The sequence below is a fragment of the Girardinichthys multiradiatus genome, chromosome 9, assembly GCF_021462225.1.
Source record: "Girardinichthys multiradiatus isolate DD_20200921_A chromosome 9, DD_fGirMul_XY1, whole genome shotgun sequence".
NCBI lineage: Eukaryota > Metazoa > Chordata > Actinopteri > Cyprinodontiformes > Goodeidae > Girardinichthys > Girardinichthys multiradiatus.
Window position 1 is genome coordinate 8793221 of NC_061802.1, and position 27539 is coordinate 8820759.

The 27539-nt window shown below is 38.0% G+C and overlaps 1 protein-coding gene across 2 annotated transcripts in view; it reads left to right on the forward strand.

Moving 5' to 3' along the window:
* raver2 (ribonucleoprotein, PTB-binding 2) overlaps window positions 1-27539 on the forward strand; it is a 136832-nt gene that overhangs the window by 40910 nt on the left and 68383 nt on the right. For both annotated transcript variants that reach the window (XM_047374817.1, XM_047374816.1), the window contains exons 3-4: window positions 23906-24213; window positions 25160-25324. In XM_047374817.1, coding sequence (XP_047230773.1) covers window positions 23906-24213; window positions 25160-25324 — 473 coding nt within the window. The remainder of the gene's footprint in view (window positions 1-23905; window positions 24214-25159; window positions 25325-27539) is intronic.

The following is a 27539-nucleotide window of genomic DNA, read 5'->3' on the forward strand; positions in this document are numbered from 1 at the left end:
AGTGCCTAGTGTACAGTGTTCTGGTATGTTGGGTATGACTGGTATTTCTTCTGCCAAGGAGGTTATGTCTTTGTCTGTCTGTTTGCAAAATATCTAAAATTGTTATGCACAGATTTGAATGAAATGTTCACACAAGGTGTGTATTCGGACAAGGAGCAGGTGATTAGATTTTGGTTGCGATGCGGAGCACCATCTGGGTCCAGGATTTTTTTGAAGGATTCTTTGTCATTGCCAGGCCATTGGTGCGACAACTTGGAATTTCCACATGGTTCCTCACCATGTCAGCAGCTGACATGCAGTGGCCAGAAGTCATCCAGAGAACAGCTCATCAGTACAGAAAAAAGCTGACCATTGTCAGATGTTCAGTTTTTCCTCTATCAGTAAAATTAAAAAAATACAATTGAACAAATGTTATTGTATTTATTTTCTCGTTAGAAAATATCTCTGTTCAGCATCCAGGAACATTTTATTTGTAGACTTGCAGTGACATACAGAGGAAAAAGATCTGTAATGTAAAACAAATCCAGTCTGACAAGTCAGAATATTTATTACACATATGGCTTCAGCTATAGCTCTCAGATTCTAATCAGAATTACCCAAAGTTGCCATTAGAAGCTTGAGGCTTTACAGAAATCAAACAACTGAACCAGTCAAGATGATTGCAATCAATACTTAGGTCAACTTGGGACAAAGACCGTAAGAGATTTTCCTTACCACCCTTAAAATTTTAGACAGCATTTAATTAGCTTAATGAACTCAATGCCATTTAATTAGTAAAACAGATACCAAAAACAACCTGTTGATAAACTGCCAGTGGTGTTGCTTTTATTGTGAAGCAGCCAGAGTTTTGCTTCAGATAATTAAGAAGATACTGAAACACTGCTGAGCAGAAGAAATGTGGGTATGTATCAAATTATATATTTGAAATACAGGACCTTGTTCCTCTTTTCTAAATATCAATAAAAACTAAAAGAGCAAAGTAATTACAAACCAAAAGGTTTGACAGACGTTGGTGAACCAGGACTTTGCCCCAGCGTAACAGCAGGTGGTGGAGTACAGGGAGGGGGTTTTACTGAGGGAGCATACTGTAATCAATCTGGCCTCATATTGTTGCCGAGCTCTCAGCAGAGAATTATCCATGAAGGAGCTTTAGCCGGCCTGAGTAATCTGTTCATCTATCTTACAGGACTCGACTGGCTGTGATGTAATGTGTCCTGCTGTGACAAAGGAGGTGATCAACAAGTCAGACGGTTCATTTGGCCCTGGGGTTAAACTGGAGAGATGTTAAATATTTTATGATATGATATGATGTGCGTACAAGTCAGTGTGCCCGACTAAGTCGTTCATTGCATTTTTTTTCCTACTCACTACAAAATATTTTTGTTCAGCAAAAAAGACAAGGAGCTCAGTTGCAAATTTCATATCATTACCATCAAAAGAAGCTGATTTTTCTTTGTTATACCTCAGAACTTGGTGACTATCAGTCATATTAGCCTAATATATGAAAATTAGGTTTTATATTTATTTCTACTTTTATCATTAGCCTCTGGGCTACAATAAAAACACAATGAAATATTATTTAATGTTTACAGTTGATGGGTTTTTGTAAAGTTTGTGTTCCTAGCACAGAAAATATTGGTTTTGGTTATAAAATAATTTCATAGCCCTAGTCTTAATTAGTCTGTTCATTCATCAGTCAAAGTCCATTAGTTTCACACATTGAGCAGTATTAATGAGCAAAACTAAAGTAGTTCTTGTTTGAGAGATTTCAGGCAGTGATGGCGTCTGTTCCCTCGAGGCCTCTTCTTCAGGTTAAATGAAGTCACTATTCACGTTTATCTTCAAACACTAGATGTGGTATTTAAGGACCCCATGTGGGTCAGATGCAGCTGTCTACCAGGTATAGATCAAGAATTGCACCATTTTCCCCAAGGAACCAGAAAAGGATCTCAGTGTTTTATGTCTTCAGAAATGTCTGTAATTGGTGTGAAATTTAAAGATATTCCCCGAGCTGAGAGGATCACATTCAGGAGCAGAGAAACACAGCAGAGCATGCAAAGCACTCAGTAGTCTCCTGGGAAATCGAGTCTGTTTTTAAACATCTCTTTGCACACATCTGTGTGCAAAGAGAACTCAGTGAAAAGTCCTTAGAAAGACTGAATAGGTATGTCTTCGAATTATTGTTTTTGATATTATAATGTTTTCACATTGTTGTCGCAGAAGTTGTATCTTATCGAAAGCACTGAGCAAACAGAAAAGCAAGAGTGCGAAAAGAAAGCAAAAAACTGCTGTTTTCACCATTAAAATTCAAGTTACTTTTATGATGCAGAAGCATGATCTCAATCAGATAATTGTAGACAATCGAATCTTTTAATCACAGCTAAAGCTAAAGCTGATGATACCATTTTCAAACAACCCATATTTTACAGTGAGTGGATCGGATCTTCTGTGTTTACTCAGATGACGCAAGACAGACTATCAATGAATAGCACATTTTCTGGTGATAGATAGAAAGTTTTGTCCATTCTTGTTTAAACATGCATTTCACTGATGAGATTTTAGACATGACGGACTGCAGCAACAGATTCATATTGAACTACTGGACCTCTCCCTGTCAGATTATGTGAGGTGTTCTTACTGCTGGCTCCTCTCCAGCTTCTGCTCGGAGTGAAATGGACTGCTCTGAGGAGTTGCGGTATGCTTGGTCTGTACCTCATGACCATATCCGTCTATGGAGTCATTCTCCTCTGTTCGACTTATTAGGTCAGACTGATGAGTGTTTATTTTAGTGCACATATCTGTGTTATTGTGAGTTTTAAAGGGACTCCCTGAATTCCCTGACTGTTTATCGTCCTGATTTTCCAGTAAGGACAGTACCAGTGGCACTCTTCTCAGCTTAATTTCTACACTGGTTGTTGCCAGAATATTGCCTTAGGAAAAGCTCTTTTAAACATGCCCCCTCCTTTAATGTTTGCCTCCTTATCCTGTCTTACTGCCTCGACCTCTGGGTGTCAGATTTTGCCTTCATTGCTGCTGCGTACCCTTTCTACCGCACAAGAAGTACTTCACCAGCAGACTATTGGAGAGAATTATTTCTGAAATCCGAAGATCCATCATTAGTTTCTGTCTAATTCGATGGCATTGCTTTTGGCACAATCACACAGTAGCTTTATTTGTGTTTGATTTAAATTTTGAGCTTTTAAAATGTCTGTTTACATGCAGCCTCAGGCTTGTGATAAATAATTGTGCTTATTGTGAATTGCTTGATCACATATGCACGCATTTTATTCAGATGTTTTAGCTTTTACCTTACTTTAATAGAAGAGGGAAGCCCTGACAGGCAGCCTAATGAGGTTCTTCATAGCATGATCAGTATCTTTTCTCATTTGTAGGGACCCAACTTGAGAATTGTCTTTTTATTTTTAATCAACATCCACATTTTCAGGTTTAACAAAAAATAATTTCACAAACTTACAAAGAAAAAAAATTCAAGAGAAAAAAAGTTTTGGTTGAGAATCTGGTGTCAACTGCTAAGACAATGCCAGCCTGCCTGTCAGAATGGCAGAGATGAAGCTTGACAGGCACAAATTTCCATATGAACCCCACAAACATTAAGAGGAAGGTGCCTGCCAGCCTGTTTGGAATCTCTATCCATCTATGTTTCCATTCACTTTGAACATCTCGCTTCCACACAATGGTACTAGTCCAGAAGTATGTGCAGGACTTTGGCCATGGTGCGGAACAAGGGATTGGGAATACAATGGCGAGGGTTATCCTGGGAATCCCTGGTTTTCAGTAGAGGCCTTTGTGATTGTTGCTTTCCTGTGCAGTAATGAAGACAGCTCATGCTGGCAAAAAAAGCTCGCTTTGTGTTTATGTGATGATGTGGATGTAATGCTGAAAACGTTCATGTCAGAGCTTTATTTGTAACACATTTTCACTGTCATTTCCTGTTTTGGTATGTTGTTTATACCAATAATGAATTATATTGTCAATTTTTTTCACTGCCCTTTTTAAAGATCTATGTATGATTGGTTGGGTAACTGTTGTGTTTACCTGTGATGACACCCTTTTCTGATAGGGCCCTCTTAGCTGAACATAAATGATGGGAAGGTTGACAAACGGAGGCTAGTGATCAATTCCAGGGGTATGTTGAAATATATAGAGATCCACAGAGAGATCAGCTGATTTTTAGCTCGATTGGCCCTGACAAGGCGTGCTCTTTTTTTGAAACACCTCAATCCTAAGCACTACCGCTGAGTGGTAACACCACCACTCTTTGTTGGGGAGGTTAGTACTAAAGGAAGACATGTCAAGGTTAGCCTTTTTCATAATAACTTTGACTGTATCTGAAAATGAGGCCAAGGGGAGAACAGGGCTTAATCTATGGTATTTACCTGCTTATAGTTCCAGGGTCATGGGGAGGGTGATGGCACCTGGCAATAGTTTTTGGGATTCAAGCGGGGTACGCCCTGGGCGGGTCGCCAGTTCATTACAATAGCACAAAGATGTAAGAAGCTATTTAAACGGAAACATTTTCATGGCATGTTGAGACATGTCTGTGGTTCATTCAGGCTGCGAGATGGCAAGAGAGAGCAAGGCTTGAAGTGGATCACAGGAATTCTAAAGGGAGTACAGCAAAGTTTTCATGTAACATGCTGGATTTAGAAGTGTCAAAAATATTTCATAGTTGCATCTCAAGGAATTTATACACAGAGCTGTGGTTCTGTACTGGAGCCAGTTCATTAACAGAAAAAAAAACATAAAATATATCTTTAATGAATCGAAATAATGACATTGGCTTTTTGCATCGAGTTACCTAATTACATTTTCGATTATATTCTAACCTATTGAGATGCATCTCTGTATATTGTTTTGGAGCAATGTGATTAATTTAAAACATCTTAATGTATCTCCATCAGACTCACTCTAAATTTGTTTAAATTTACCTGCTTAAGTTTTTTCCAAGCTGTAGGAGCTGTAAAAACATTTTTCCTCTCCGGCTCTGGGAGCATAAATGATGGGAGTGTAGTGCCAAATGTATTCCTCCTTCACTCTGCCTGCCAGAAATCTGCAAAATAAAGATGTATTCAAACATCCAACTTGAAAAAATGTTTTGCATTTTAAGATGTTCAGTTATATAAGCCTTATGCCAACAACCGTCATGTAACTTTTTAGTGATAAAGATAAAAAGCGTTTTTATGCCGTCAGTGATGTAACTGCCACTGCCTGACTGCACATTTAAAACAATTATTCAGATTAGGGAAATAGAAGTTTGACTTAGTCCTGTAGATCTGGAGTAGAGCTTGACATGACCCTTTGTGCGATAATTTCATTTGGTTGGGATGTCATTAAAGATATGGAGAGAAGGGAACGTTGGGCAAATTGGTACCGCCGAGATTTTAACTAAGGCTGTTGTGGCTCTGTGGTCTTCATCTCAATCATTAGGCTGCCAGGACATCCTGTCTTTTGGTCTTTGTCAGCTCGTGTGTTTGGGATTCTCGCACGACTGAAAAGCAGCTGCTGTAGTAACAGTCAACACAGCTCTTTTTCTGTTATTCACCTTTTTGTTCTTCATCTTTCTGTCTTCAGCAACAGCAACCAAGTCCATCTAATTGCTTCCCTGGACAGCAGCTTGTCACTGCTCTCCCTTCTTCATCCCCTCCATCTTCTTCTCCTCTGTCTCTCTCTGTCATCCTCTGTCCGTCTGTCCAAGTGTGAATCACTAAATGCAAATCATCACAAGCCATGCAAATGCGATGCGGCTGGATATCTTTGATCGTACAAACACTCCAAACACGCTTTGCACATTTTATCTCTTTGTCTGCACACTTTTTTTCTGTTGGTTATTGAAATGATGATTGGTTCTTTCAAAACAGGTGAAGTCTGCTCTGGTTAGCTAATGGAGCTATTCTTCTGTGCCTCCATGTTTGACAGCTATAGAATATGAAGAATGATGTGAAATAATTTTTTTCAAGGTCCCAGAATCATTTAGACCATTTGGCACATAGACCATCAGACTGCAACAGATCAGTCCAGCTGTCATTAAATTTATGCCATCCAGTCTCTCATCCAGTGCCTTTGGCTATGATTGTTTTCACACTTAAAGCATTTTACTTTTGTTCCTTGGAGTTGAGAGTGATTAAAGATCAATTTCTGAACAGCTACATTCAGGTACTGGCCCATTTTGACCGCGCTCCCACCCTTAGCACTACATTTTTGACCATTACTGCCCGCCCTCGCTGTTTCTTACTACTTTCCACTCAGGCAATATTTGCGACCAGTCCCGCCTGCCCCCACTGACACTTGCATTACTACATTGTACTATTAAATGAATATATATTCATTTGACTGCAGTCAAACAAAAGCTAAATTGATTCAACAAAAATCTTTCTGCTTTAAATTACAAATTTTCATGTAAACTGATGCCAAACTGAGACCAAAACCCAAAAAATAACATAAATCTGATGTAAAAATGTAGAAACATCAAACATTATACAATATCACAACAAAAGATAAAACCCTTGAGAAACATGGGTGTGGGACTCTGTTGGCTGACAGTCGGGCACCGAGTCATTCTGTTATTTCTTAACGGAAATTACAGAATTGGTTTTGCATCTTTAGATGAAACCGGGCATATTTTAATTCATAAAGACATTTAAGTTGCTATTTATCTGTTTTTTTTTATTTAAATATTTTCTCAATTCAATGATTGTATTATTCAATAATACAATTTATTTTTCTACCGTCTTGATTTTATTGCCAGCCACAGTTGTACTCTCCATCCGTCCAACAATCTTGGGACCCAGTGTCTATTTTAAGCCACATGCTCACACCTGCAGCAATCATCAGGTCTTGCGGGATCCCAATCCCAGTGCAGTGTGCACATGCTTCGTTTGCACTCATGAAAGACTGATTCACCTCTGTGTACTGAATGCTTGGAGTGGCATTCAGCATTCAGAGTAATACCATTAAAAAATCCAAAAAATGATATTTCAAATCAGCTAAAACAAATAAAAAACCAAAACCTAATATGAATACAACAAATCCTGTATGTCTGATGTGGTCTTTGGCACAGTATAACGTTGGCCTGAAGTCAATAGGAGAAATCCCCCTCGAGATTGTGCTTAGGCTGGCACTTTTCTTAGCTTTTCAGACTCCTGTTCCTTCCTGACAGGGCCAAATTCCCTCTGCTAGACACTCTACCTCTTAGACTATTTGATTTTGTCCTTTACTTGACAGCCTATTACACCAACAGTAGAAAAAGCTCAGAAGGTTCCTGTAAGCAGCCCATAGCTACCCACCTGGCATCCTGTACGTTCTGTGCTGATCTATATACGGTTAGTCATTGTTTAGTTTTTCTGCAGACATCTGTATAGAGTTCTCTGTCAACATATTGGGGAATAAGTATTTAGCTAATCAGAAGAGCACACTTCCTTAAATTTAAAGTCAATTATTCTTCAACCCAAGATGAAGTGTCTCTTTAGCTATGAAGGACTATCGTTATTTATTTTTAAAAACAGGGCTCTTATGTTCCTCAGCAACGTGTAGAAGAGTGGTGGGCTCATGCTGTTTTAGCACCATGAGCCTTATAAAATGTTCTCCAGTTTGTTGTGTAAATTTACAGAAGGATAGTATACAACGTGGAAAAGATGTGTCCAACCTCTCAATCTTTTTCCCTGTGGGGTCCAAGGTTGATCACAGTAAAAGGACTCATGGTGTAGCAGTGAGACAGCCAATTAATTTCCCTGTTGGAAAGAAATTAACACAGTCTTACAGGAGGTTCTGCTGTGTGTAAAATTAAAGTAACCTCTTCAGTTTGGGCTTTTTAAAAGTAATTGTTGGCTGGTTCTGAATAAATTTCCTATTGCAAACATAAAACAGCTGTTGTCCCATCTTGCTGGGACTCTGTATTATTTGACTGTTCTGTTTTTTTTAAAACTAAAAATAGATACATTTCAGTTATCTTAAGTACAGCGTTCAGGCTGTTCCTGTTTGCATTTTTCATTACAATACACAGCAAAGACGTTTTTGATCATTTATCATTCATGTGACTTTCCACATCAAGAATAACGTTAAGATAATGCATAGATAGTTTCTACAGAACAGCATTGTCTGCAGCACACACAGGTGCACAACACAGCTGAATGCATATATGACCTCACATTTGTGGTTGAAAACGTTCGAATAAATCACATCCTTGAGCTACAAGCCAAACCTACCACACAACCCACAGTGTTGAGGCCTGATAGTTAAGGTTAGTGTTATCAGGGCTCCCAGCCTTGCTTCTGTTTATGAAGCACACAAATGCAAGCAGAAGATAATCGGTGCACTATAACCAGCCGACCACAACCAAGCTCACAGAGTTTCAGGCTCTATTAGAAGAGGAAGTACATCTCATGGCTCATCTCATTTTGATAATCTTAAGAAGATTTAGACCGTAGTTTAACAATGTTACAGCAACGGTTTCATGGTATCGTAGTAATAACGCAAGTGTTTGATCTAATTGCGTTATTAAAAAATGCAACAGTCTTTTAGTTCAGCTAAAATATTATATTATTAGAGATGTAATGTTATATATACCACACATTTTGATTTTGATACAAGCTTAAAAAATATAGACTAAAAACCTACTTAATAGTAAGCACTAATTGTGCAGAATTTACTTATAATTTTACTTATAATACTTTTACAATTTAGCTTTAAATAACCAAATAAAAGAGGTAGTTTTACAGTATCTCACAAAAGTGAGTACACCCCTAACATTTTTGTAAATCTTTTAAATCTCATCATGGGACAGCACTAAAGATTTGACATTTTGATACAGTGTAAAGTAGTCAGTGTACAGCTTGTCTAAAAGTGTATATTTGCTGTCCCATCAGAATAACTCAACACACAACCTTTAATGTCTAAACTGCTGGCAACAAAAGTGAGTACTCCCCTGAGTGGAAATGTCCATCATTGTTTTTTCAAAACATATTGCCTAATAAGAAAATCTGCTGGCAGCAAAGCGATGACTTTATGAATTATAGAAAGTTAATGTCTATACATTAATGTTCATGTCCGTACTGTACTTCTAATTTTTAACATCTTCAGGACTCTGGAAAGCAACTATTTCAATCTGTGGCAGAGGAGCTCAATGCGTTGGCAGGGATTTTCCCAATCCCTGCTTTAACATTCCGCTTGGAGCACAAGTTTTGTCCCTTTTTCTTACAGATTTTATCATCCCGTCTTCCCAGCTGACAATCATTTCTAAGACAACAACCTGCTTTGATGTTAGACATAATACTGATGTCTGGTCCGAGAATTGTCAAAGTGATTGTTTCTGGGAGCTTGAGCCGTCTCCCCAGGTTGACCTTAACATGCTAGTTGCAACATTTGCCAAGAGCTCCCCTGCTGGATGGGCTTTTTCCAATCCTGATGGATATGAAACACTGGGCATGATTCTCAATACCTGAAGAGATCCCAAAAGAGATGGCCTTTGCTATTACCCTCAGCACCTGGTCGTGCCAACAGCCATAACTGCCCTCTGCCAGGGCGTCTTGGCAGCTTCTCAATTGTGCTTCTAGGATCTGCATCCATGGAACAGTTAGAATGCTGGCATTTCTGTTTGGACCCAAGGAAAAAGAATATTTGAGCAGGAAAAGGGGGCTCTGATGCTTCAAACAACCAGAAAAAAAAACCTGGAATTTCATCTGTATTATACCTTTACATAAAAAAAACATGGCATTCCACCAGACTAGAAACAAGCCTTGTACCTCATAGCAGGCTGTGGATGGTTTCCTATTTACATCTTTGTTTTGTGCTAATGACTTTGATGTTTGTTTTATTATCCTTATTTATGCTTTAGGGCTAAAGGGGCCTGCACCGGCAGATTCTTATTAGCAGATTGCGGTCTTCTGGTAGGGATGTGTTTGCTTGGCTCTGTGGGGATATTGGGGTGACGAGCTTTCTGTTAGCTGCAGAATGATGGTGGTGCTCCTGGGTGTGGCGGGTGGTTGTCAAAGATGTCAGGAAGGGACACAAAGGAATAAAACAAATTTTAACAAATTGTCTGGTTTTAAACCAATTTAATACATCTGTATTAAACCTGGTTATAGTTAAATTAAAAACAAATGTAATTTTTTTTAAATGAACTTAAATTAATTTTAATCTGCTTTAAAACAGACTATAGCTGGACTAAACTGAACTCTATGTTAATAGGTCAAATGAAGCCTGTTTAATATTCTGTAAAGTACACAGAGAATCCTTTCAATGTGCCATTATAATAAATTACATAAATTTAAATAATTGAAAAGGTACTACTAGATAAAATGATAAAAAATAAATAAATATATATATATATATTCTGAGGGTGGAAATGTTTCTTTTTTATTTGGATTTTGACAGTCATAAGTAACAGTTAGTCTAATAGATTGGATTTGATGTATATAGTTTGTGTTTAATTTGTGGTGATTATACTCAAAACAGAAGAGCAGAATATATAGTGAATACCCAAACAGTAGTAAGGCTGTGAAGCAAGTGAATGAAACATTATATCTGTGAATCAAAAGTAAAGGGAACTAAATATAAGGAACAGAGATTAAAGGTGAAGACCAAGACAAGATGGTTAATAAGGAAAAAAGGTGGAGATGGAAGGCATTAAATGTCAGAAAAATGAAGGAAAGGAACATATACAAGAGGAATCGATATTTATTACACTGAGCAATCGGCTTGTCTAAACTCATGGTCAAAGCTATTGGAGAAAAAGTGAAAAACTTTTTAAAAGTCAGACTGTAAATGTGGGTGCAGTTTTATTTCAGACCTGGAGAATCTGTAGACATTGCTTGACATTATGCATATCCTTCTTTCCCTCTGAAATGGAAATCTGCATGCATACTACAAAATGTTTGTAAATGATGCTGAAGTATGCATCCATTTTTAGAGCAAAATGCCTCTAAGAGTAGCTGAGCAGCTGAGCGAACAATGTAGCTGTGGGTGGAAGAGTGGGCGGCTGGTTGAAGAGAGGCTGAGTGTTAGATCCACTCAGCTCTGCCTCTGATACATTTCATCCAGCCATCCCTTTGGTTTTCCACCTTCCTTATCGTTCCATAAATCAAACACTCCTTCCAGCCTCAAACAGAATTCAAATGTCACTACAGTTGATTTTTAAATTTATAACCTTGGTTGAAGAAGACATTTTGTTGCATCATTATATTACATTTGGCAGTTCTTTTTTTTTTCTTCAACCTTCCATATATGTCTTATTGACTAGTTCATTCTCAAGGACCATTTGCTGTGTGGTGTGATGCTTTAATATGAAACTAGAGGTTTCTGCATGCAGCGTGGTTCGGGAATGTAGGTTTACAGTCTATGTTTAAGTGTAACAGCTTAAGAGGCCATTTAAAAAACAAGTTTTAGTTCCATTTAAAAAAAAAAAAGTTACTACTTTTGGCTGAAACAGAACTGTGAAAAATAAGATAAATAGCATGATCAAGAACTCTGATATTGGTTTTAATTCTGAGAATACGTTTTCCTATCCATCCATCCGCATCCATACGCATCCATCTGCATCCATCAACCCACACCTCCCTCCATCTGTAAATCAAATTATCTGTCCATCTGGAAGTCCATCATTCCAAACATCAGTTCATCTAGCCATCCATACGTCACATTAAATGTGACATTTTGTTTTTATTTTTCCAAATAACAAACCTTTTTAAAGTACTTTATGACGATTGACTTAAAATCTACCAAACGCCCCAAACCTCCACTGCTGTAAAGGTTTCTATCAGATGGAGGACTGTGTGGGGCTGACGGATAGAAACAGTGACAAGAAGGAAGCAATGGAAGTTGTTTGTAATGATTGAGAGGAGTGTGTGGGAGGGCAGACGTGTTTGAAGAACCACTGAAGAGGGAAGGACTCTGCTCCCCTGAAGTGTTTGCTAATGTTGAACAGAAGCAGGAAAGAGTAAAGCCACTGAGATTCGAAAAGGAATTAGTTATTTTTTTTAATTAGTGCCACAGAGGTGAGAAGTGCTGATTTACAGAAAGGGTCTTACACAGTCAAAGTTGCCACACGGCCTTTTAACTTTCTTATTCTTTAGTTTAATCCTTAGTGTTTTTGTGAAGTGTTTGTTGTTTGGGTAGCATATTGCATAAAAGCAGAGGTCCTCACAGACATCGTTGGTTGTGATCTGAGGATTTATACACTTTGCAGTTAAGTCCAACACATCTCTGGAAGCTTCATTGTGTGGAGGATTCAGAGGGGACTGTGTGTAAGATACAGATCCATAGAGAGCGTGTCCTTTCAGACATGTCAGCCTTGGCTTCTACGTACTTAAACAAACTTTGTCTGCTTTAAATAGCAAAAATAATATAAGCTCCAAACAGTTACTTGTATTTATTTGGATTTAAAAGAAATAAAATTAAAAATCTTACTCAAGATTTTCCTTTAGCAAAGAATCACACAAAGGTCTGTAAAATGATACAAGTGAATGACAAACGCAGCCCAAAAAGAGTGATTTTATATTAACAGACGTATCATATTAAGGAAGTCTGATGCAGATTTAACTCACTGATAGTGATGGACATGGTACATCAATGTTTGGAAAATCAGTGCTAAATTTAAATGTCAGTAAAAGATTCCTGAAAAGAAATCTTAATAGCTTGAGTTTTATAGCTGAAATGTGGTCTGTGGTGTTGAAGATTTCAGCCATTAGGAGCAGAGGGGACTTAACACCATGTGTTCAAGACAATAGGTATTCGAGTTGACATTTTACATGCATTTATTTTTTTGGAATCTAAAGTTAAGAACTATAAGTATGAACAAATCTTTTCTACTTTTTGCGTTAATAAAAAATGTAACGGTCCTAAAAATAAAATCAGATGACCCAAAAGCCAGTCTCTGTCTCTACATCTAAAACTAATTTACCAATCCTGTAAAATCCCCCAGGTTGTGGGTTGGAGGCAGCTGTAAGAATAAAAGTAAAAAGAAAGAAATAATATCTCATTACTCTCCTTTATACAGTATTTCTCACCTCAAAATGTAAAAATGTGCCATGTTACAAGTTTAAAAAAAAATCAAAATCCATTAAATTGTTTAGCTTTTTTGTTAAGCTTAATATTTGAGGGTTATGTGTTTACTTGTTAAATCATTCATTTATCGTAACTATGATTGAGCCTTTAGAAGCCTTTCCCAGCTGATCCATCTACTGTATAATCATTTATAACATGACCTCACACTGTATATGTGAGAGGGAGCAGTCAGCGTAATACAGCTCTGCAGTGAAACTATTGTTTCAAAACAAAGAAAAGAATAATTATAGTTGACATTTTATTGTCTTAGCGTCTTATTTTAGCATGATTAGCATGGTTAGCACTGTGCATAATATATACGGGAGGGTTTTTTTATTCCACTAATCAGGGCTTGGATTGCGCTTATAGGTAAGATGACAGGTTCAGGGATATAAAACATTCATGTATTCCATATTACCGTACCTGGATTTATCCATTTACAGTAAATGTATTATTAGTGAAAAAAGTGTATTAAGATTTTCAAACCCCCTGAAGTGGACTTTATATGTTTTTTGTTGTATAAATTCATCAAATTTAAGGCCTTTGTTTTCATTTTTAGATGAGGATTTAGGTGATTGTAAAAGTATTTCCCATCATTCTTGCTTAACTCCAATGTCATCTCAAAGCTACTGTACAAAAATGACACTTGCAGAAGTGGGTCTCTGCCGTTTTCAGTCAGACAACTAGACTCTTTACCAAAGAGAATTCTTGTTTCTTCTGAAGCTTTCATCTTGGTCTCGGGGGCTAGGATGAAACAGCAGGACCTTCTTGCACCCAGCTTGAGAACCTGCCCCTTGAGTTTCGGGGTCTGCTGTGCGGCTCGCAACTCCCCTGTTTTTAATTGGCTCCTTCAGCAGGAGAAAGTGGCAGCAGAATTGTAGCCTGGGAGGTAATTTTAGTTGACTATTTCTTTTTTTCCCTTGTGGCCCTGCACATTCTTCATGGGAATAATCTACATGTGAAATAATCAACGCATTCAGAAGCAGAGACCAATAATTAAGATGTGGCACTTATGTAATTTTTTTTTCTTCCTCCTCCTTTTGTTGTCAAAGTTCACTGGGTAGCCCACTCAGCTATTGACAGGATGTGAATTATAAAATTATTTTGTGAGCTATTTGAATGTCGGAGGTCTCCTTGTCACTGCTGGAGAAAGTACTGAGCAGCATTTAAAGCCAGCCTCCGCCTGACAAGCTCCGGATCATTAGAGGCAACAGAAAGAGCTCTACCATAAAACCCAAAGTATATTTTCTTAATCTTTTTGTCTGATGTTAGGAAGCATACCTAACGAGTTAGGTGTTACGCTTAAAGATAGAAATTTGTAAGGGTGTTAGATGGGGTTTGAGGAAATTAATTTGGGTTAGGACAGCTTGTGAAGATCAATTCAGGCTAATGGACGTGGAGATGCTATTGGAAAAGTGAAAAAGAACAGAAGATAGATGTGAATACTAATCAACAGATGAGTAAACATTCTGGAGATACTAAGGACTGTAACAATACACATAATTCATGGTTCAGCACATTTCTGTTAGGGTTTTTGATATCTTTATTCAGCTGTTCAAAAAACATGGTACAGAATGTTTCTTAGTATTGTTAGGATTATGAATCTGAGAATATTATTTAATATTTAATATTAATATTTTAATATTCTATCAAATAATATTTCGGTCTGTTAAGGGTTGTCCTGTGAATACCAGCCCAGTAAGGTGATGGTATTAGGACAAAATAGAAAGGTGTGAGACGAGCTCTGACATTATTGAACAGCATAAACTCTGCACACATGGAATGAATTCACACAATTTCTTAAATCTCAAGAATTTATTAACAAAAATAAGTCAACTCAAAATCAAACATATTTCAATCAACAAACTCTTTACTATGCTAAAACAATCCAACTAAACTACCAAGCAGAATTAAAGAATAATGAAGACTAATGGGCTATGTACAATATAAACAAGTTGATTAAAGATGATTGGAAATTATGACCAAAAAGAGTGATGCAACATTACCATGCAATGTTTATGTTTGAGAATCAAAGATTATCTTGAAGAACCTGGAAGTGAAGTTAAGTTAGTCTTGGAACTAACTTAGGCAATAATCAGCAATATTTAGACAATCAATCACAATGCAAGATCAGATAAAATATTATTTAATAAAATAATGTTTTAAATAATGATCTCCTGAATAAAACCAACCTTCTGATGACCATTTCTCAGCGGTGTCTAATTAGCTGCCTTTATTTATTAAAATAATATTTAAAGAAATATTATTAAGAGAGTATTTTGGAAACGAGCCAAATCTTTCTGGAGAAATGGGGCTTAATGGTGTTTACTTAGTTATCACATCTAGTAAATGATGTTCAGGGACTATTATTTACTGGATTGAAAACTAACAACATTTCTGTTAAATACTCTTTAGTAGCAAGTACGTGTTCTTACCGGTTAGCATTGAGCTAATAGCTTAGCACCAGAATCAAACATATACCTTTAAAATACCGTTAATAAAAGGGTTAAAATGCATAAGCGTGGACGGCGCATTATGATCAACCTTCTGTTTAAAATCACCCTTTAAATAAAGTTTGTCTTAACTTTAAAAACACACAAACAAAGAACACAACCTGAGCACGTGTGCTGCAGATATTCTGCTAGCATCAAGATAGCTGAGTTCAACACAAACAAAACCAAACTTCATAAAATGAAAAACACTTAGATCATTTCAATCTAAACGTTTCTATTATTGTTCTGCCCAAACCTAACCTCTGACCATGCTGAAGAAAAGCTGTCCGGGACGGCGAAGTTTGAAGAAAGCATCCAAAGTGAACAATGGTTAGCTACAGCTAACCTCCTTAGCTGCTGAGGGGTTCGAAGGTGCGGCCGCTCTGTCGGGCCCACCAAACTGCACGTTACCACGGTGATGCGGCCTCCGTTGTCCTTCCTTGGGGAAACTGCTGCCCTCGGCGTCGTGCTGGGAACTCTCTGGAAACAGTTCGCTTCTGCAGATCTCAGAGAGAACAGTCAGCAATGCTTGTACCTTGATTACCCTGTTCATGAATGAGAATCACCGGATACGCAGACAGTGATTCATTTGTACTTATCTTGTGCATATGATTGATGATCGTATGACACCCTTGGATCCAGTTTGAAGAGTTTATGTCTGTTTGCCAGCAAAGAGACATCAGTGCGCTTTGTTCCCCTCCTATCCTGATGAAAACTGCCGTGGAAGAGGGAGCCTTGTGGGAGGGGGGGTGCTCTTATACAGACAGTGGCATCATGGGAACTCCGCTGTTACAGTTTGCGTGGCAGTGCCGGAAGTACAGGTCCTTCTCAAAAAATTAGCATATTGTGATAAAGTTAATTATTTTCTATAATGTCATGATGAAAATTTAACATTCATATATTTTAGATTCATTGCACACTAACTGAAATATTTCAGGTCTTTTATTGTCTTAATACAGATGATTTTGGCATACAGCTCATGAAAACCCAAAATTCCTATCTCACAAAATTAGCATATTTCATCCGACCAATAAAAGAAAAGTGTTTTTAATACAAAAAACGTCAACCTTCAAATAATCATGTACAGTTATGCACTCAATACTTGGTCGGGAATCCGTTGGCAGAAATGACTGCTTCAATGCGGCGTGGCATGGAGGCAATCAGCCTGTGGCACTGCTGAGGTCTTATGGAGGCCCAGGATGCTTCGATAGCGGCCTTTAGCTCATCCAGAGTGTTGGGTCTTGAGTCTCTAAACTTTCTCTTCACAATATCCCACAGATTCTCTATGGGGTTCAGGTCAGGAGAGTTGGCAGGCCAATTGAGCACAGTGATACCATGGTCAGTAAACCATTGACCAGTGGTTTTGGCACTGTGAGCAGGTGCCAGGTCGTGCTGAAAAATGAAATCTTCATCTCCATAAAGCTTTTCAGCAGATGGAAGCATGAAGTGCTCCAAAATCTCCTGATAGCTAGCTGCATTGACCCTGCCCTTGATAAAACACAGTGGACCAACACCAGCAGCTGACACGGCACCCCAGACCATCACTGACTGTGGGTACTTGACACTGGACTTTTGGCATTTTGGCATTTCCTTCTCCCCAGTCTTCCTCCAGACTCTGGCACCTTGATTTCCGAATGACATGCAGAATTTGCTTTCATCCGAAAAAAGTACTTTGGACCACTGAGCAACAGTCCAGTGCTGCTTCTCTGTAGCCCAGGTCTGGGGAATGCGGCACCTGTAGCCCATTTCCTGCACACGCCTGTGCACGGTGGCTCTGGATGTTTCTACTCCAGACTCAGTCCACTGCTTCCGCAGGTCCCCCAAAGTCTGGAATCGGCCCTTCCCCACAATCTTCCTCAGGGTCCGGTCACCTCTTCTCGTTGTGCAGCGTTTTCTGCCACACTTTTTCCTTCCCACAGACTTCCCACTGAGGTGCCTTGATACAGCACTCTGGGAACAGCCTATTCGTTCAGAAATTTCTTTCTGTGTCTTACCCTCTTGCTTGAGGGTGTCAATAGTGGCCTTCTGGACAGGAGTCAGGTCAGCAGTCTTACCCATGATTGGGGTTTTGAGTGATGAACCAGGCTGGGAGTTTTAAAGGCCTCAGGAATCTTTTGCAGGTGTTTAGAGTTAACTCGTTGATTCAGATGATTAGGTTCATAGCTCGTTTAGAGACCCTTTTAATTATATGCTAATTTTGTGAGATAGGAATTTTGGGTTTTCATGAGCTGTTTGCCAAAATCATCCGTATTAAGACAATAAAAGACCTGAAATATTTCAGTTAGTGTGCAATGAATCTAAAATATATGAATGTAAAATTTTCATCATGACATTATGGAAAATAATGAACTTTATCACAATATGCTAATTTTTTGAGAAGGACCTGTATGTCAGACAGGCGTTGTGAGCTGTTGTCCTGTTGAAGAGCGAAGCCCACTGTAGCATATCCTCAGCACTAAAAACACACTAAAACTAGCTTGTTTTAGTGTTGTTTGAAACTAAAATTGACTTTTAGTGGTTGGAGTAGAATTTCAGTAAAAAATAAAACAAATGAGTAGTCAAAAATTAGATTTATTAATTACAATCTAATACCCACAGTGATTTCATCCAAGGATACAAATTATGGCTAAATTCATGTCATTTCAGGTACTTGCTGTAATATTACTTACATGGGTTTGTGTATTTTCTTGTTCATGTTCCTTATTAACCAGCTATGCTTTTCCATTATCAGGAAAGCATAGCTGCTAAAATATTATGAAGATATCTATTACGATTTTCCTACATTTTCCTGACTTTCCTTTCTTTTCCGTCATTGCAATTTCTCCACCATTTTGTGTGACATAATCAAGAAGTGTATAATTGAGAAAAATCTGTTCCAAATAGTTTTCCAGTTAGTACATTGTAAATTTCATTGGAGCAATAAAATGTTGAGGAAAAACTCATTTCCAAAGCATTAATAACCTTTTTTTAAACTCCTGTTTCTTTTTTCTGGGCACCTGCCTTTCATTGTTTTTACTAGGAAACTCTGCTTATACCTTTCTCAACATCTCACAGTGCTGTAAGGTGCATCCTAGCAACGCTAAAAGACAATACTTTTGATTGGCTGTAGGAGACACAGCCCATGACTTCTGGATAATGTGGGGATTGGTTGTTTAAATTGAATAAAAACAGCAGGCAGTTGAAGGAAGACTGACCCTTCGCACTGATGGACATTAAAACAGATTTCCGTGTTGGGATTTTTCATTATACAACTATAAATGTTAACTATCGGTATTCTTATCTCTAAATCTGTGACTATTTTGATGTTCTTCTTAATATTTTCCATGCATGACCCTACTGCCTGCTTGACCTGCTCGTATCTTTCATCATGCACAATAAAAGGAAGAATTTACTGTCTCTCACTGTGGCATCAGTGTTTATTTTTCTACCTAAACGGTGTGGATTCTTTGTCCGAGGATTCTCTGTGGTCGAGCTGGTATTCAGATTCTCATTGTAGCTTTGATTTAAGATGAAAGCTATGATCATGAGCAGGTGAGTGAGGATGTTGTGGATCAGAGGAAAGTCCAGTTCCGCTCTCCGCTCTGTATGGTTTGTTGTTGAAGACATTTTTCTTTGATCTCTTTGTATCCGAGAAGAAAGGAACGTTTATAGCTTACATTAAGACATTTTTTCGGCACTAGTGGCCTTTATTTATTTTTTGACAGTAGGCAGATGAAAGAGGGATAGAGCGAGGGGGAGACATTCGGCAAATGTTGCCGGGTCCGGGACTCGAACCCGGGACAGCTGCTTTGAGGACTGTAGCCTCTGCATATGGTTGGGTGCTTTAACCCCTACACCATCAGCGCCGCGCCTTATACCTCGCATTACAGCATTTCCTTATTGGAAAAGCTCATTAACAGCTGTGTGGAAATTTTGTTAAGTAATTGAATAGATCGGGAAAAAAAAAAATCTATTCTTTTTTAGGTGGTTTTAGCTTTAATACGTTGAGTTCTATTTTTCCAACTACAATAATCTTCCAGAAATGTCAAACTTTAAACTTGCAGACCTTGTCTATTTTTGAAAGATTTCTTTTAACAAACATAATCAAATACCGTCACTAACAGATGAATGAATGCAAAAAAAAACCAAGCTAGCTTGAGCTCCATGATCATTGATTTGAGTCTCATTATCCTCAACATCGGCCCAGAGTAACCTTTCATAAATAACTTGTCCAGACATTTATATTTATACCTTTCAAATATATGACTTTACAAAACGGTGGCATTATAAAGAGCCACAGTTTTCAGTGTAATTGATTATCACACAGTTGTTTGAAAGTTGTTTGACAAGTTTTTGGTCAGAACTTTAAAACCTTAAAATTACCTGTTATTTAGATCCCAGTCTGGAAAGCACATTGCCAAAATTAGGAGTTTAGCCTGAACTGCAACACTCTGGCCAAGACAATTTTCAGCTAAGCTTGCTTTGTCTCTCTAAGGTTTTTAAAAGCATCTTAACATGATCTCAGGTGGTGTTTAAACTTTGGAAGGTTTAGAGACTGATTGCCAACCCGCAGAAAATATCACCTGGTTAGTAATCAGAGTCACACAATATAACACATTGCAGTTGTCTTTGCAGTATCAATATATGCAATATTACAAAGGACTGCTTAGCCTTGATGCCCACCATCTTATTCAATTATTTAATGTGATAACACAAAGCAAAGAAGTTATATTATGCCGCTGAGTAAATACAATTACCTAAACAGGGCTTGTCCACCAATTTCAGTGAACTTTGATAAAACCTGACTTACAGTGTGGAAAAACACTGAGATGGAGTGCAGACATGTATAACCTATCAGAAGCAGAAGCAATTAAAACTCATTCAACAACTTAGCACTGAGCAGCAACTTGCATTTTCTTGAACAATAAAACTAAAAATTAGCTTTTAAAGCTCATTCAACGCTGCTGCAAACTGACACCAGAACTGCTTATGAAACTGTAATGATAGTGAGGTAGCTCAGCTGTGCTTTGAAACAAGGAGATGGTCATTAAAAAAAAACATGGAAGAGGTATTGAAAGTGCCATTCTCAGTAACACTTAAGGCTGGATCTGTTTAAAGAAGGTGATGGGGCCTGTAATTGCCTTTAAATTAGCAGAACTGTTAAAAAGCTGTAAGAAGAGAAGTTGCTCACTACCAGCTCAGCCCATCTGCCTTCTAACAGTGTATATGTCAACAGAAGGAAGAACCCCCAAACTAAAACAGTTGTATAGAACGTGTTTCTAAATAAAAGTGTCAAGCAACTCATTGAACAAATGAAGTGAAAACCAATGAGTCTAGATTCAATCCCTAAGGCTCCACTGAGGTATTTTGAACATGCGTGTCCGCATATCGATAATCGGCTCATCTTAACATCCGTAGTATACATGCGTTAATTTAACGAACATCTACAATATGTGACCAGTCAGTAGTATTGATTATTTCACCCAGTGTTCAGGAATCTTGTTGCTAAAAAAAGACCATCCTAAAAACATGTCTATTAAAAATACAAGTAAATAGTTTATATTTAGTATTCATTCCTCTTGTTATAGATTCTAGCTTGTCTAAGTCAATTGTACCTCTGTAAATGTGTCCATATCTGTGCATCAGAAAAGTTCAGAATGCTTTCAACATCACAAATGGAGCTCTGTTCGCCTCGTCAGTTTTAACACCAGCCTGGCAGCAAATAGCTTTTCTATTTTTTCACTCAGAAAAGGAAGACGAGTTACTCGTGTCGGGGCTTTTGCAGTTGCTCTAACATGTAACTTTATTATGGGAATGCAGAAAACGGATGTGCAATGCAAGCTTAAACTGGGTATGAAAATACTGCAGTTTGATGAAAATCCAGCTAGAAAGGAGTAATAAAAAAATAAACAGGAAACAAAATTCTTTTTGGCCTGACCGGTGCACAGCTTTCCCCAACAGAGCCAGTTTACCTAATGGGAGTCACTTTTAGAGCACTCAAAACTATTTTCTTTTAAAAGGTAGAGCTGCATGACTTTGGGGTCAGGGTCACACAGCCGAAGTTTGAGCTTCAATAAAAAAGCAAACAGTGGGTTATTTTCTGATACAAGGGCATAAACATGAAGAAAGCATCATTTTCCAGACCCACAGTGGCATTTCAGTCGGGTCATAGCTCACAGTGTAGGGCACATGTATTTTAGTTATAGAAACCAGCCTGACATAGTAACAGTTACATTTTTGTGATCTCGGGCTCCTGAAGGATTTTGGCTAAATTAACCTTATATTTAGTTACTGCATTAAAAAAATAAATCTTCAGTTTTAATGTTAATGGCTAAAAAGGTAGGTATTTCCATTAAATGTAGCATATTTTACCTGTATGTACCTTACACAACGAAATTGCTTAGATTGTTTACAGTTTGAATAAAATCTATTTGAAACCTAAAAAAGCTGCCTTTCTCCATTTCCTAGACTCAGGTGTTTTACCTGATGTCACTACGCTCAATACTATACACAGTATCTTTTCAGATTACTGCATAGGGAATTCGCTGGATAGTCACGGCACATTTTTTAGCCAGCCAAAAATAATCAAGAGTAAATTACTCTGTTTTTTTAACCTTTTTTTTTTCTGTTTGATTTTTACCAGCCAAACCAGATTTTCTACAGGTCGAATTAAAGCCTGACCTTTTACGATGATCACTGTGGTTAAACAGAACCTTTATGACAACATAAATTGGGCTCAAAAAGCAACAAATCATGCCCCATCAAATGTAACTCCAAGTACCAAAAATCCCGTTCCACATTTGCCAAAAAACATCTTGATGATTATTTGGAGAAAATATTCTGTCAACAGATGAGACAAACGTTGAACTTTTTGGAAGGTGTGCATTAAGGAGGACTTGCCATAATTAATAAAACTATGAATTCTGTTCTCTGCCAGGAAATCCTGATGGAGGATGTCCAGCCTCAGTTTATGACCTTAGGCTCAATCACACTTGAGTTATGTAGCAGGACAATGACCCACAGCTTACTAGCAAGACCACTGAATGGGTTAAAAAAAAAAAAACGACAAAAAAAAATCTTTTGAGTGACCTTGTCAAAATCCAGACTTTAAGCCGATGGAGATTATATGGCATGTCTTTAGACAGTGTTTTTATGGTAGAAAGTCCCTTTGTTGTTGCTGAATTATTATAGCTATACAAAGCAAAGTGGACCAAATTCCTCCACTTGAAAGCAGTTGTTCTCACCAAGGGTGGCAAACCAGGTATTGGGTTTAGGGGCACACTTATATTTTCACCTGGTTGGTCTGGATCGCCTTTTTCCTAAGTAAATAAAATAATGAGTTAAATACTGCATTTTATATTTAATTAGGTTATCTTTTTTTCTCATTTTAAAATGAGTTTGATCTGTAACAAAAAAGCAAAACAAAAGAAATCTGAATTATTTTTTTTTGCAGCAATGTGCTTTGTGTCCATCTTTGTAAATTGGCTTTTCAAAAGATTTTGTTTCTTTATGGTAAATGTTAAAATGGTCCCTTTTAGAAAAGCTGTTCTTAAAACGGCTGACAGATGCAAAAAATTGCAACTTGAACTGTCAGCCCTCCCAATAAACTTTTTCACTGAATATTTTCATTGAAAATCATGTAGTACTTAACAACCTTTTTCAGCTTAGTGCTTGTTTTCATATATTTATACATTATGAGACCAAGCACAAGGTTAACATTTGTCATAAAGCGATTTTCCATTTCCTACTCCAAACTCCAATGGCTGCAAAGACCGAAAAAATGCGTTGAGTCAGTAGAAGAGCAAGATGTTGGTGAAACCTCTCTGCTGTTCCGTAGTGGAACAGTAAGGAGATTGATTACTGGTTCTAATGTAACTAACTTAAATTCATTGTTCTGCGCTATTAAGAACAGTGTTTAACTTGCCTGATGCAAGAACTTCAAGGTGTTAAATAACTGCTGGATGTTAATGATGGTGAACAGTCTCTGTATTCCTGTATTTATGAATGTCATTGCTTTTAGTCGGTTGTTTTAGATACAGTAAACTGTTTGTGTGTGTCACAGTGGATTCCCCCACATACTGGCCCCCTACTGGCTTCTAGCTAATGTGTTGTCTTTCTCTCTGTGTATGTGTCTGTCTGTTTTTATGACTGTGTCTTGTTGTTTTTGCCCAATTTCTTTCTTTTTGCCACATCCGGCTGGTCATCTAACATTGTTTTCCGTGTGCTTTTGGGCATGTTTTGCATGTTTGTGTGTGCTTTAAATGTGTGTTTGTGTTTGTCTTTGTCCCCACCCATGTCTGTGCATCTCTTTCTTTGTGTTTGCTCCCATCCTTCGTCTTGTCCCCTTCGTCGGCGTCTCCATAATGTTCCTCCTCCAGCCTTTGTGACTTTGCTGAACGGGGACCAGGCTCAGGATGCCATCCGCTCCCTCCACCACAGCACTGTCCGAGGACGCCTGATCAACGTCACCCTGCAGCCCACAGATTCCCTGCTGTGCCTCACCAACCTGCCCCACACCTTCACGGCGCAGCAGTTCGAGGAGTTGGTGCGCTTGTACGGAAACATCGAACGCTCCTTCCTGGTTTACAGTGAGCTAACGGGCCACTCCAAGGGATATGGGTTTGTCGAGTACATGAAAAAGGACTCTGCATCGCGGGCCCGCTCGGAGCTGCTGGGTCGGCCTCTGGTACGTTGCAACAAAAAACAAAACAATCATTCAGTTTACTTTTTTAGCTGCAAAAAGCTCATTATGTATTTTTCTTGATGGATAAAAATATTTTCTGTGCCATATAATATCCAGGGGACAAAACAATTTCCTCTATACATGACTAATGTTTATAAACCAGTTATTAATGCATTGTAAGCACTTCATAAACATAATAAGCAGTTAAAGTGTATTCGATAAAGGGCGAGGAATTAAATATCACTTGCTTATTGCAAAACAAGGGTACAAGTTTCTATCCGCTGCCTTCCCTAACAGCTTATGAAATGATATCTAAAGTGTTTATAACAGAACTATTACTAAATTATTTATAAGGGTTATTATGCTGTAAAGTGCTGCTATCATCAAGTACAGAAACTCAGAATGTCTCCCAGAAGACGGTGAAATATTTGATGATCTGCAGGATGGCACAAACTCTTTGATTTATTTTTCTTTGTGAAATTTGCAAATTGATAGTCTGATTTAACTTGAACATGAAAGTGAGCATAAAAATAGAGAGAACATTTATTATCAGCTGTTAAATGTTCTGTTAAATGCATATTAAGTTTTTGGTCACTTCTGGTAGGTCTGGTAGAACTTGATTTGTGGTCACTGAGTGCAGGAGCGAACCAAATGTGCGTTCTGCCAATTCAGCTTGGTTACAATAAACTAAAACTAGTTTTTATGAGCAAATATGCTGATGGCAACATCTTTATTTTACTGTACAAATACCAGTGCACTCAAAAGCTTTCTGAGTTTTTACTTGTGACGCCTGCACAGTTTTATACCACAAATAAATTTAGCTCAGTTTACGTTAAATATATTTATTCGAGAATCTACACTTTGCGATTATCATGACCTGGACGACTGAAAATCTAAATTTGGTGAGTGTGACTGATCTTAATTTGTGTCTCTGTACTGAATGTTTCAGGGGGATCGGTCGCTGATGGTGCAGTGGATGGATGTCAACCAGTTGAGCCAGGAGGAGAACCTGCACTCAAAGTGTCTGTGTGTGGACCGGCTGCCTCTGGACCTCTGCGACTCTGACGAACTGGCCCAGCTCTTCTCTGAAACGTATAAACCAGTCTTCTGCCAGGTAGGATTCAGTCACTCTGTTGCATTTTAACTGCTGCAAGCCGGAATTTCCCATTAAAGGGAAGTATGTGCTTGAAAATGTCAGAAAGGTCAGTATTAGTTCCAATTAAATCGGTATCAATTTCGTGCTACAAGTTGTATAATCTCTTAGAAAAAGATGATTCTTAGGGGTAATCTTTATTGAACATGTCTGAGGGTTTTTAATTTATAGTGCCTTGCAAAACGACCTTAAAACCTTGAAGTTTTTTAGATTTTGTGAGGTTACAACAATAAATGTTGTATTTTATTATTGGGGTGTTGAATGATAGACCAAAACACAATGATGCATCTATGTGAAGTGATAGGATAAGGTAGGTTTTTTCTTTTTTTACATTTTTCACACCTGGCCTCAGGGGTTTGTTGGACAACAGTAGTCAACAAACTGCTTTATGAAGCCCAAGGAACACAGCAGACAGGTCAGACATAAACTTTACAAGTTTATGGCTATAAACCCAATATTCCAAACTTTGAACATCTCTCAGAGCACTGTTCAAAGTAATATCTGATAATGGAAAGAACTTGACAGAACTATCATCACATGGGTGTTGAAATTGACTGACAGACCAGAAAAGGAGAGCATTCATCGGAATTAGCCAATAGCCCCATGGTAATGCTGTATGGACTGCACAGATCAACAGCTCAGGTGGGAGAATCTTTTGACCTTGCAACAACCATGAATTGTTCAATCTGGCCTTCATGGAAGAATAGCAAGAATGAAGCCATTGTTGAAAGAAAGCCATGAGAAGTTAGAAGTTTGAAAGTGGTTCTCTGGTCAGATCAGATCAAAATCAAATTTTTTTTAACTATGTGCAAAATGCAATATGGTTTGGAAAGCTATGGGTGCATTCACACCGTCCCTCTTGAATCGAACTCTAGCGCGTTTCCTCTGAAAATCTGGTTTATTTGAGGAGGTGTACAATCAAATTCTGGTGTGGATCAAACAAACAAACCCTGGTCCAACTGAAAATACAAGTCTTGTTCCACTTCAAGTGAACCAGCTGCAGGATGTGGACTAAAATGCAAGGCACTGAGGGTAAACACAACCAAAACAAACACATGTAGTAAGATTTTCAGGAGTAAGGACATGTAAAGGGAAGATGAGCTAAAAGCTCTGAAATATGGTCAAGTACATCACAACTGCTGGTAAGCACAAACAAGAACAGATGCTTGCAAGTGAATTAGTGGGAAAAGAGGTTGGGGAAAGATGAAGAAAGGTGTGGGGGGGGGACTCTATAAAATATATGAATATACATGTACCAGGACTATCAGGCATGAAAACAACCTAAGACTGCACATCACTGTGAACACACCCTCCCCATTGTGCAACATGGTGGTGGCAGCATCATGCTATGGGGATGTTTTTACTCAGAAAGTCAAAGTTGATGGATGGAGCCAAGTACATGGCAATCCTGGAAAAAACCTACAAAAGCTTCAAATGACTAGAGACTGAGGTTCGAGGTTCATCTTCCAGCAGAACAGTGACCCTAAACAAACAGCCAGAGCTACAATGGAATGGTTTAAAATTGAGCATATTTATGTTAGAATGGCCTACTCAGAGTACAGACCTAAATCTCATAAAAAATCTGTGGTATGACTTGAAAAATTATGTTCCCAGTTCAGTGTTTAGATGCATGAAGCAGTTAAAGACATGCATACCCAATTGGGCTTGCAGTTGTAATTGCCAGGAAAGGTGTCTAGGGGCTGGATGGATATGCATGGACACTTATTTCATTTTTTCTAAAATGAAATTACTCACAGATTAGTCCTGAACTTTATGGATTTCATGAAGGGGTATCAGAGTAGTTTAAATAACACTTTCAGGAGTTAGAGAAACAAAAAACTTGTATTGATTTCCTTCTATGTCATAATTCTCCACTAGTTTGTTGTGGTCTATCGGCTGAATTCCCAAAAAAATACATTGAAGTTAGTTGTTACAAAATGTGACAATTGTTCAGTGGGTATAGATATTTTTCCAATGCACTGTATGTTTCCAGATCCTGCTCTTTTTTGACCCTTTGATGAAGTTAGGGGAAAAAAAGATTTTCTATACCTATTTTTATAGAAACACTGCTGTTCGATCCTATTTCTTACAACAATGTGAACCACTTTCTTTGAAATGATGCCCTTCATCTTCTCATACACATTTTCCAATTGTTCACCACCAGGTGGGTAGCTCA